Source organism: Limulus polyphemus, unplaced genomic scaffold, assembly GCF_000517525.1.
Source record: "Limulus polyphemus unplaced genomic scaffold, Limulus_polyphemus-2.1.2 Scaffold4705, whole genome shotgun sequence".
In the NCBI taxonomy this organism is placed as follows: domain Eukaryota; kingdom Metazoa; phylum Arthropoda; class Merostomata; order Xiphosura; family Limulidae; genus Limulus; species Limulus polyphemus.
In genome coordinates, this window is record NW_013670315.1 from 55,154 (window position 1) to 67,696 (window position 12,543).

At 32.0% G+C, this 12,543-nt stretch overlaps 2 protein-coding genes across 3 annotated transcripts in view; both read right to left on the minus strand.

Moving 5' to 3' along the window:
* LOC106471570 (T-complex protein 1 subunit beta-like) overlaps positions 1–5,086 on the minus strand; it is a 49,004-nt gene extending 43,918 nt beyond the window's left edge. Inside the window, exons 1-4 of the mRNA XM_013932172.2 lie at positions 4,965–5,086; positions 3,150–3,287; positions 1,945–2,059; positions 815–1,004 (exon numbers count right to left, since the gene is read on the minus strand). Of these exons, the coding sequence (XP_013787626.2) occupies positions 815–1,004; positions 1,945–2,059; positions 3,150–3,287; positions 4,965–4,967 (446 nt within the window). The 5' untranslated portion in view covers positions 4,968–5,086. The remainder of the gene's footprint in view (positions 1–814; positions 1,005–1,944; positions 2,060–3,149; positions 3,288–4,964) is intronic.
* Positions 5,087–7,174: 2,088 nt separating this feature from the next.
* The window catches only part of LOC106471571 (outer dense fiber protein 3-like), a 14,788-nt gene continuing 9,419 nt past the window's right edge, over positions 7,175–12,543 (minus strand). The window contains exons 6-8 of one of the 2 annotated variants that reach the window (XR_002613279.1): positions 12,022–12,054; positions 10,795–10,992; positions 7,175–7,187 (exon numbers count right to left, since the gene is read on the minus strand). Coding sequence is in view for 1 of the 2 variants with exons in the window: in XM_013932174.2 (XP_013787628.1) it covers positions 10,912–10,992; positions 12,022–12,054 (114 nt within the window). In the remaining variant the exon portion in view is untranslated. Of the gene's footprint in view, positions 7,188–9,438; positions 10,993–12,021; positions 12,055–12,543 lie in introns of those variants that run through there. The other variant, XM_013932174.2, reaches the window with a different exon arrangement.

Genomic DNA, 12,543 nt, shown 5'->3' on the forward strand with positions numbered 1-12,543 from the left:
CACAAGTTTTATGTAACTTACAGTTTACCCAGAACCCATACTACAACACAAGTTTTATGTAACTTACAGTTTACCCAGAACCCATACTACAACACAAGTTTTATGTAACTTACAGGTTACCAAGAACCCAAACTACAACACAAGCTTCATGTAACGTACAGGTTACCAAGAACCAATACTACAACACAAGCTTTATGTAACTTACAGGTTACCCAGAACCCATACTACAACACAAGTTTTATGTAACTTACAGGTTACCAAGAACCAATACTACAACACAAGCTTTATGTAACGTACAGGTTACCAAGAACCAATACTACAACACAAGTTTTATGTAACGTACAGGTTACCCAGAACCAATACTACAACACAAGCTTTATGTAACGTACAGGTTACTCAGAACCCATACTACAACACAAGCTTTATGTAATGTACAGGTTACCAAGAACCCAAACTACAACACAAGTTTATGTAACGTACAGGTTACCAAGAACCCAAACTACAACACAAGTTTATGTAACGTACAGGTTACCAAGAACCCATACTACAACACAAGTTTTATGTAACTTACAGGTTACCAAGAATCAAACAGATACAATATGAAAGTGGTCCCTGCAATACCAGACATAGGGTTTAATGGGTTGGTAGAAAACTGGTGACCCATTTCCCAGATTCAGGGTTTACCGAGTTTTGAAAGGAAGTGAGATTACTCTCTACAATACAAGGCTTTCGGGTTGGAAGAACTGTTAAAGTGAGGTGATAAAGGTTTTTAATTTAACCTACAACAAAAGACAGTTATTAAATGTTACTTCACCTGTTATCCCTTGCAAAGGAGGTTAAGGCATCCCTGGCTTCAATGGCAGCCTTCCTCCATCCTGCGATAATTGTTTGAGGATGGAGTTTCATGTTGATCAATTGTTCGGCCTCTTTTAAAAGTTCCGAGGCAAAGACTGCCACCGATGTTGTCCCGTCACCAACCTCGTCATCCTGAACCTTGGAAATGTCTGCAGTTACGGTGGAAGCATTAAAAGTCATTTAATCTGTGCAAATTTTTGTTTGTAAAAAAATATTTGTTTATCTCTTAATTTTATAAAATTGAATTAATAAGACTTATAAGAATCTTCTAAAACATTACTAATATTGATAGAAGAAAAAAACCATCCTGAAATAACAGACACGTGTACTGGTTCAGTTGTTAAGTCTACTTCAAATATCATGTATCTGTAATGTTCCAGTTTTATGTACAATGCAGTGTTATGTTCATTTAATCCTTACTAACTTCAGTGTTATGTTCATTTAATCCTTACTAACTTCAGTGTTATGTTCATTTAATCCTTACTAACTTAAGTGTTATGTTCATTTAATCCTTACTAACTTAAGTGTTATGTTCATTTAATCCTTACTAACTTAAGTGTTATGTTCATTTAATCCTTACTAACTTCAGTGTTATGTTCATTTAATCCTTACTAACTTCAGTGTTATGTTCATTTAATCCTTACTAACTTCAGTGTTATGTTCATTTAATCCTTACCAACTTCAGTGTTATGTTCATTTAATCCTTACTAACTTCAGTGTTATGTTCATTTAATCCTTACTAACTTCAGTGTTATGCTCATTTAATCCTTACTAATTTCAGTGTTATGTTCATTTAATCCTTACTAACTTCAGTGTTATGCCCATTATCTGAATGTGTGATTTTGTGAATTTACAAGTGTTTTGGCACAATTTCTACCACTATTTTTTTTTAAGTTAACTATTTGATGAGACATTTCAATAAACCCATTGATGAAATTTGAACACTATGCCCAATGGCTCACTGTTGAAATGACACAGCTTGTTGGCGATATTTATTTGAACGTTTGCTGGATATATACTTAGCTTGATATTTATATTAAGACTCACACAAACAAACAATTAGCTTTAAGTTAGACTACATTTTCTTACCAATAAGTATTTTTGCAGCTGGGTTATCCACACCAACCGACCTTAGAATTGTAGCTCCATCATTTGTACATTCTACCTTTCCTTCTTGTCTTCCTTCACATAACAGAATTTTATCCTACACACAAAAAATGAACATTATCAAAGTATTTAGAGAAACGAAACAAACTTCAATGTGATTCCAAATAAAAAGGGTTAGTGAAAATTTATAATTTAAACTGGAAAAGCTAAGCAGGTCTAGAGAGCGCTGATCTGACGCGACGTTCACTTCTTAAGGGACAGAAATGTGCATCTAATTAATAAAATATATGGAATTATTTGTAATTTAATGAAAGTAACACACTCCAAAAAAAAACCAACCACTCTGTCAGAAAAGTAAAACTGTCTACATTGTGGATTATTCTTATCCTGTCAAAATTTCTGCTTGTGTTCTCTTGTCCTACCATTATCACTATTAAACGAATCTACTCATTTTTTCCAGAGATCTTGTATGTTATATACGATAACATTCCATCCCTTGTAGAACTCATTTTCAATAATCAAATGATTTTCTTAAGAAGCCCATCACTGAACACAATCCTCCAACAAACGATGCCTAACCAACGGTATGATAACCTCTTTAGACTTGTATTCAATATTTGACCTACCACTGGTAACAGCACACTGCTTGGATGGCTTATGAACACCAATATCCTTATTATTCCTATACTTTAAATTTTGATAATCCACGTGCATTACCTTGCAGATTTTATTACCAAAACACACTAAATTCCTTTGTATACCAACAGCATCCTCCTCACAGCCAGCAATACCTTAATATCATCAGCAAGTTTAAGTAATTTATTGACTATTCCTTTATTTATGTCACTGAAGTAAATCAAAAAGAGCAAATGTCCTAATACAGAGCTCTAAGGTACCCCACCTGTGACATTAATACAGTTCGAATGAACATCAATGATAGCAACCGTTGGCTTTCTTCATTCCAGCTAGTTTTAAATTTAACAAGCCAGTTTATCACCAACACCCATTTTTCTAAACAAGCCTTTTATGTGGTACATTATCAAATGCTTACCAAAAATTAAGTTACACTAAATCCACACCTGTATCCTCATCAACATAAGCAGGAGCCTCTTCAAAGAATGTTAAAAGACAAGATTTTCCCCTTACACTCCTAAATAAAAAAAACTACATGTAATCGAGTGACTTACCATTCCTTTTGGTCCTAGAGTTGATTTTACCAAGTCTCCAATAGCTATAGCACCTATGAAAGACGACATTCGTGCATGCTCTGCCTTTTCTTCTTCTGCATCTCCTTTCAATATACGAACTGGATTCAGTGACAGTGCCTAATAAAAAAAGAAACATTAGCTTTAAATGCTTTATGCCAACTAAAGCTGACAACATGAACAATCACATTATTTAAACTTTCCAATAAAACTGAGACACCACCTGTGGAAATAGACATGATTTTTGAATAATTAGGACTTTTGATCCCTTACATTCACTACACACGTTCCACAGTTATCCCATGTAATGTCTTTTTTAATTTCTAGAATGTTATTTTCCTGTTTTAAGGATAAAAATGTTCCTTCTTCATAAATATCTTGATTTAAAAGCAAAGTTGTGGGTTACACTTTAATAATTTTTTTTTTTCATAGCTCCTCTTTCTCACAAGAAGATAAAGGTTTTGTTATATAAATGGAATATGAATAAAAATAAAACTTCCAAATATATGTTGGGTTGACAAACCTGAAGCAAAAATAGTTTGTATAAAATTAGAAAAAAAAGCTTGCTAATCATGAATGAAAAGGAAAAAATTTAAAATAAATTAATCAAATTCACAACAGGTCAGCATTTACATGCAGAACTAAGAAACCTTCAAATTATAAAACTAACAGTTAAATTTTAATTCCATCATTAACAATTAATAAATTACTTATTTTATCAAAGTCTTCTGAAAACATAATGGGTGTTTGGGTGGGTTCGGGAAAGCCCACTACTTCTTGCAGAAATAAATAACTTGAGTTTACCGGGGGTTGAAACAACCTGTCACCATACTTAGCAACAAGTATGTTGTCGGAGATCTTTTGTTGGCTATCATAGTATTTATTTGCTTTTAACTGAAAAGGGAATGTTAATTGGCATGTCATGACTTTTCATTCTTGTGCTTAAAATATAGTTTCTACACGACATCATTCACTCCAAGTTTCATCACTAAATTATTGTATTAATGAACTTAATACTGAACCATAATTGATAACTTAAAGGTCACCAGTTAGGTTACAATACAACGTATCAAAACGTTACAAATCTGCATTATTTGAGTCTTCAATCTGAATTGTTCAGTTCACACCTGTATTTTGAGACTAGCGCTTATCAGTTTTGGTGGGAATTGAAAAGGAGAAATGTTTCATGTGGATGAAAATTTCAATACATCTATCATTGTATCAACAATCTGCTTACTACATAACTTAATTTTATTCATACTGCTCATAAGTAATGAAAATAAGCCATACAGAAAAAAAATGTAATTTTCATCTCCAAACAATGGAGTGACAGTAAAAATAATCTCGAAACTGAAGAATAATTACAACAATATAACAAAATTTTCAGTTTTCTTCATAACAGTGAAATTTAAGTAAAATGTCTAGTTTAAAATGGTAATGCCGGTTTCAAACTAGTGATGCTTCTTGCCTTTTCTAAAAAAAATATGTTGATGAATCGATTTTAATTTTAACGAAGTAAGTTGTTAAACTAAAAACAGGCCTCGATGAAACAATACTTTAATATTCAAATTTAGCATTAATGTTATGACTCATATATTAGTCTATAGTGTTACCAAACTCGGCGTTTTCAAGTTACTAAGTAGGCCTAATATTAATACTGAGTCATCCAAGAATTTTGAAACTCAATGTACAATGATAATTAACGATATTATATGAATAGCTTTTCGCACATAAAGATTTCCTTAAAATATGCCTAATATACATAAAATTTAATTAGAAAAATATACAATAACTTACCATTCTTGAACTTAAAAGCCTTAATTCACCCAACTTGCTAATGTACGATGAGACACTACTAACTCACAAAAGTTCCTAAGCCTACACTTTTAGTGTTCCCACACCACGCAACTTTTCTCAAAAACTGGCATGACGGCTTGGCCCTCTGTTAAAATTTTTCAAAACATATTTTTTGTATTTGTATTCTAAAATATAATTTATATCTTAGACATGCTTAAAACATCTGAATGTCTGGCTGTTTTTTTTTTTTAATTCTAGATGGTAAGAGTTAACAAAAGGGATTTTATGAGATTTTTCAGAGTCCGCCTGTTCATCCGTCTTGTTTAAGGGTTAGTTTCTGTTTGATTTATTTTCAATTTAATATATGAAAAATATACATTTTTATATAATGTCTACCTAGCATTTGAATATTCTGGACCTGAAACGTATAACACTGAAAACGTACAGCACTGAAATATATATATATATATATATAGTTTTAAGCTATATTGTCAATGCTGTAATTTAATTGTTTGCTAAAGTTTCGAACAATGATGACGTAATAATTTAGAAGCTTCGTCTAACAACTGGAGACGGTATATTATGTCTATATATAGGAGATGAAGAAGGATATATGCTAAAAGCAGGTGAGGGTAAAGTTCCAGAAAGATGGAAGTTCAAAGATACCCTTACTGTAGGAAACGTCTCTACACCTCATGATGTGTAATAGACATTGAAGACGAGTGCATATTTGAAGCTGATTTCATGCAGAGATATGGATGTAAGGGTTGGCTAGCTTTACAGTCTATGACAAGGACATTTCTGTGTGTTACATAGCAACTACTACAACAAAGGTTGAATTTCCAGTGACAACAGGGAGGGTGGTCATTGTGCCATCAAGAAGTGAAATACTCACACCATGAGTTATTAGGCATAAATCTTCAACTAGTGATTCGGACGTAATGGTACCAAACATTCTAGCATGATCTAACGGATTGATGATTGGTTTGGTTTGTTTTAAATTTTTAGCAAAGTTACACGATAGCTATCTGCGCTAGTTGTCCCTAATTTAGCAGTAAAATACTAGAGGGAAGGCAGCTAGTCATCACCACCCACCGCCAACTCTTGGGCTACTCTTTTACCAACGAATAGTGAAATTGACCATCACATTATGACGCCTCAAGGCTGAAAGGACTAGCATGTTTGGTGGGACAGGGATTCGAACCCGCTACCCTCAGATTATAAGTCAAGCGTCCTAACCACCTGGCCCTCGATGATTGGAAAACCTCGTATGGCTCCGAGGAACAAAGATGTCGTACATGACTTTATCTAGGATCAACATTCAATAAATCGAAAAGTAAATATGACGTTACAACAGATAAGACTAGATTCCATCCAGGTGACATGGTATGGCTGTACAATTCATGCCACAAGACAAGATATAAAATTAAGAAGGTGTTGGAAAGGGTCTTATGCTGTACTGAAAAGAATCAGAGGGGTGCGGGTACCACATTTTTCATAATTTTGTGCTTTTATGCTCTAAAGTGCGCCTCTTTTAACAACATATGATTTTAATAAAATATTTTATTTCCTGCCTATCCTAGCTACAGGCCAATAATTTATAATATTATTTTTAAGTTTGATTTATCATCTGGCTGCATCGATATAAATGATGTATGGTGAAATTGTATGGCGGCCATCCAGGCGACCGCACCCCTTCCCAAAATCCGTACTGGTTTAAAGGATCCACAAGGACAGACATTTCAAGTGAAAGGTCATCCACTGTGATCATCTTTGGAAGTACACCAAGGAGAAAATGGCGAACTGAGTGATTTAAGGCAACAGATAGAGAAAAGTTTGTTTCTAGAATAACCTAATGATATTTTTGATAATTCAAAGTATATTCTGAATGATATTTGGAAACAATTGTTTGTTTTCTTTCAAAGTTTGCAGTGTATACTGGAGGGATTTACACATTGGGATAAAAGTTCAGAGAAACGACCTTTACACTACAGATGTAAATATATTTGTTTTTTATTACTACCAACGTTTCGCTTTTACGTTAATTTATCTAACGTATACTTCAATATCAAACAGTTTTTATGTATTAACCCTGAAGAAGCTGTAAAAGCGAAACATTGGTAGCAATAAAAAACAAAACAAATATATATATACATCTGGAGTGTAAAGGTTGGTTATCTAAACTTTTATCACAATATTTGAAAGACAGTTTTAGCTCGTGGTCTAAATTTTAATATTTCGAATAGACTAAGGTTTGATTACAAGTACAGCTTTAATTTCTTTTAATAATTACAACTGTGAATGTAAAAGATTTCTAAATTTCAGCTCAGATGAATTAACAGTTTTGAAGAATCTAAGTATAAAGATAGTATTATTATTTATAAATCCGACAAAGGAAATAATATACTAATTTTAAACAAAGATGACTATTTCAGAAATGCTGAAGACATTTTAAATAATTCAATTAAGTTCGCGAAGCTACACTATGACCCTACCAATACAAAAGAGGCCAATTTACTAAGGTATTTATTTAAACTGAGAAAGGGCAATATTCTAAATGAAAAACAATATTTGCATATTGGGTCAACAGAAAGTCATCCACGAGTTGTTTTTTTTTTTATAGTCTTCTTGAAAATTCTGTTGTAACGTATAGTTTCAAGCAGCGGAATTTATATCCATGCTTTGCGTGGTTTTCCGGTTGAATGTTTGAAGACTATCAACTCGCGCTGAAAGACAGATTTGAATTCTCTAGTGCAGTACAACAGCCTCCCAGTGGCACAGCGGTACTTCCGCGAACTTACAACACTAGAAATCGGGTTTCGATACCCGTGATGGGCAGAGCACAGATAGCCCATTGTGTAGCTTTGTGCTTAACTTTAAACAAACAACAAAATAGCAACAGAACAAAGAAAATTTGATAGCAGTGTTCATCGCACCAGTTTGGATGTTGAGCCGATGGATATCATCAGAAGAAGCTATACTGTTAAATGATTTTATTTTCAACAGTAACTCTGATCATTCTTAAATGAGTTTTTTTTTTCAAGTTAAGGAACTTCACCACATAAAAATCTCATTTTCTCCTTAATAGAAATATTTATGATCAAATTGATGGTATCGCTCTGGCCTCTAGACTAGCGCCCTCTTTGGTCAATATTTTTCTGTGTTATCATTTAGAACAAATAATTTAAGAATCGTTTACACTATTCTATCACCACGGGTACGATATATTTACTATCTTTAGAAACCCTGATTCAAGCTGCTCAATTCAAACATAACACTATAAAATTCAGGCTCAATTCCTTGAACAGAAAACATAAAATTCTCTGTTGAACGTCAACAAGATCATAAAGTTTCATTTCTTGACATTTTGATTTATAGCATTAATGGTCACTTTCAATGTGAAGTACAATATAAAATATTTATTGGTTTGTATTCTAATTTTGCAAGTTATACAAGAAATGTTTTTAATGAAAACCTGGTTAAAATTTTCTTCACCGTGCACGTATAATATCTAACATTTATGAAGTTTTGTATACATAATTCAAGCACACCAAATAATGATTATGTAAGAATGGTCTCCTATTTATGTTATTGACAAAATACTTCGTAACAGTTTGAATAAACGATATTTTAGAAAATTATTCATATTATATTTGGAGTTCTGAAATATCGTACTGTTAATAATTTTTTTTTACTCGGCTAAATATTATTAAATGTACCTTGTAGGGTTTATCTTCAAATGTAGCTTAACAAACTTAATGACATGGAACTTTTCTCACCATATTAAGAACGTTGTAAGGCCTAAGTTAGAAAGTAAGTAAGCAAGGCCTAAGTTAGAAATTAAGTGATAATAACAATACCAGAACACAAACATCTATACATATACACCAGATCGCGTTTGTTCATGAAATATACTGGGAATTTTCACTTTAAATTACACTTACAAATAGATTGTAGCCACTAATTTGTACCATGCGTAGCCCTGTTATTAACAGATGCATTGGAGGTAGCAAAACGGGGTTTTTGAACTCCATATACATATTTAAGTCGTGATATGAGAAACTACTGGCCAGATTGGGAAAGTTTTTCTATTGGACGGGATTCCCTCGTTATCACAAAGCTTCATCAGACCGTAAAATTTTCCAGTAATACAACGGTATGCCCTTAACATTTCCCCAACTTCGCCTCCATTCCAATAGTACTTTGTCCTCTGCTACGTTTATAGCACATAGAAGAACTAAAAATCCTGCAGTTCAGACGATGATAGCGTCGCCTATTTATTTTTGTATGATGCTAATTATGGAAAATAAATAGATAGGTGGCGCTGTATTTTAAAAAAGCACTTTTGTTCTACCGTACCATTACACACACATATATATATATATCATGTAATTTATATTTCCTTTATAAATATTATGTCAAAATAAATTAGCGAAATGTTTGAGAAATAACATGAACAAATTGACTACTCATATCAAATTTGAAAAGCTTTATTGAATTTACAGTTTTTTCCACTCATATAAAAATCCATAAAGAAGGAATACAAATTGATGTTTATTTTAAAACAACAACAACACTGTCGATCATAAATCCGTCACCAAAAACTGAATATTACTGGCAATAAACTATATCACAGACGTTTCCAAGCAAAGCACATTTTACTAGATGCTCTCAAATAAAAAGCTTTAAGTTAAACAATCGTTTTCATTAGTATAACTTACTACCTATCAAACTACGTAACAACACACTCTTTTTTAAACATAAACATTGTAATTCAAATGAATTGTATTAATTTAACAAACTATTAATAGATGGCGCTATAATATATATGCAATTAATAATTATAATAAAAAATAAACCAACCTACACGTATATCTGCTATATTTTTATGAGCAAAGTTTCAAAATTTAAACAAAATTATAAGAAAATGCTACTTCCAACAACATACTAGATAAAACTGTTACGTCATATAAATGCTTTATGGAAAATAAAAAAGCACATCTTACATATTTTATACACTGAGCGTTATTTTTATTTTGAAATAGAAACTAATGAACTACAATACGTGTAGAGATCTCACTTAAATGCTAACATTTCTAAAGCAAACACAGGAAACAGTTTTAAAACATCAACAAAAACGATGAAAAATAAAACATCTCTTATTCCCAATATTATTCTACGACAAAAAAAATATCATGTTTGGACTCTACTACAAAAAACAGACAAAAAATATACGTAAAGCACAGAAGGTACTCGGATAATTCAGTTTTATTCTATCGTAAAATATTCACAACACACCTGCAAGGTTTAACTTTGTGTGATATACATATTGAAATATCTCTTTTATAAAAATACAACATATTTTCTGTATTACATAAATAACCGTATCATAACCAAAGTTCAAGAATATTATGACAAAAATTGGTTGAAAGCTTATAATTTTAAAGTATTATCACTACACTTATTTTATGTCTCTACGGTTTAGTGCTGTTTTTGACATATCATAATTGTTCCTACAGCTGTAGTAGCTAAACTTATAAGTAATTATCTTGATAATTATGATAAGAATTATACGTAACGCGACATCTATAGGAAGGATTGTACTTTACATGTAATACACATATTTATTTATTTATCAACGCTTCGTTTAACTAAAACGTATATTTGTTGCTTCATTAGTAGACAATATATTTAAAAAACTGTAATCAATGCACCTTAGTTGTTAGAATAAAATCAAAGCTTAAAAAACACTTTAAAACGGATTTAAGATTACAGAAAAAATCTTTAACGGATTTGAAGTAAGCATTTGGAGTTGCCTTCAGCATGTGACGCTAGTGTCTCATGCATCAGACTAGGAGGACGTTTTGGGGGACGTAAGGAGAATGGGGAATTCTAAAAGTGGAAGTAGGAGTCTGTCTTCAGCTCGTGGTGTTAGACAAGCATCAGACTAGGAAGGCGTTTTGGAGGCGTAAGGAGAATGGCGAATTCCAAAACTGTAAGCAGGGGCTTGCTGGGAAGCAACACGAACCTATATAAAAATAAACAGAAAAAAGTTAAATGAGTTATTCAGTTTCCGATGTTTGATCAGAATACAAACTGAAGAAGTTTTCCTGATGTAAAATTTGTATTTTTTTCATATATTTTGTAAAGAACAGTTCACTCACGACCACAGGTGAAACTAAATCAAATAACGTGATTACTCAAAAACAAACACATTGTAGTGAAAAAAAAATTTTTTTTCAGAATATTCGCGAAACTTTACCTGAAACTTTATATTGATTTCGTAATAAACTGTTTTCAAAACAGTAAACCAAAATATCGTTAAATTATTTCTAATTATTAAAAAAAAAAAAAACGTTTCATGTCTAGAAGCTTCTTTAATTGGAATTTTGAAGATTTTAAAAAAATATCACGAAACAAGCTCTTTCTTTTTTACTGCTAGGCCTCGTCCGACCTTCCCTTTGGAAGTAGAAATCTAGGGTACAACATAAGGGCTATGTTTGATTACAAAATTATAACTTGCCGGATTCTGTTTGTTCAGCCAAACCTACATGAGTAGAAGGCAAACAACTTTCAAAATATGTTTAGAGAATAATAAAAAAAAAAGGGACTTTGATGTTTGATTCTGAAAGGTTTTTACCAAGTTGGAAAGGACAACTGTGACGGTGGCGTAACAACTGAAATAAAATATATTATTATCCCTTACGTCTCTCGACGGTGCATTGTTTTAAAAAATATCCTATACATTGACAAGTAAACTGTAAATGAAATAAGTTATAATGACTTGTCGGAATGACAGCCTAAATTGAAAACATTAAACCCCTATTTCATTAGGCCTAAAAAATCAAAATACTGAAAAAATGCTTCAGATAAAGCTTCAATATCTGATAAAATAAACAGTATTTTTGGTTTATAAATAAAGAATAAAGCAATAGTATCCAATAGCAGCAATCTAATGTTTATTTTATTTAAAAAGAACTAATCTCTATAACAGAATATTTGGTTTTGTATCGTAAAGAAAGAGCAAAGTCATAATATCTGAAAATCTGTCACTAACCTTCTCAGGTGAAAAAGCCCCAGGTCCAGGTGTCTAAAAAATAAAGAGTTTTCAAATCAAGAAACTTGGCTTAATTACTGCTATAATAATTATAATAGATAAAAGAACGCAAGGTATAACATTTTGTACATTATGACTTGTAGGGATCATTTAGAATAATCTATTAATATTCTGTTCTCTGTCTCAGATAACGTCTATGAATACTCTAGCTTCAGTCTGAAATAACGTTTATTAATATTCTGTTTCCTGTCTGAAATAACGTCTATTAATATTCTGTTTCCTGTCTGAACTAACGTTTATTAATATTCTGTTTCCTGTCTGAAATAACGTCTATAAATACTCTAGGCTTCAGTCTGAACTAACGTCTATTAATATTCTGTTTCCTGTCTGAAATAACGTCTATTAATATTCTGTTTCCTGTCTGAACTAACGTCTATTAATATTCTGTTTCCTGTCTGAAATAACGTTTATTAATATTCTGTTTCCTGTCTGAAATAACGTCTATGAATACTGTGATACTGG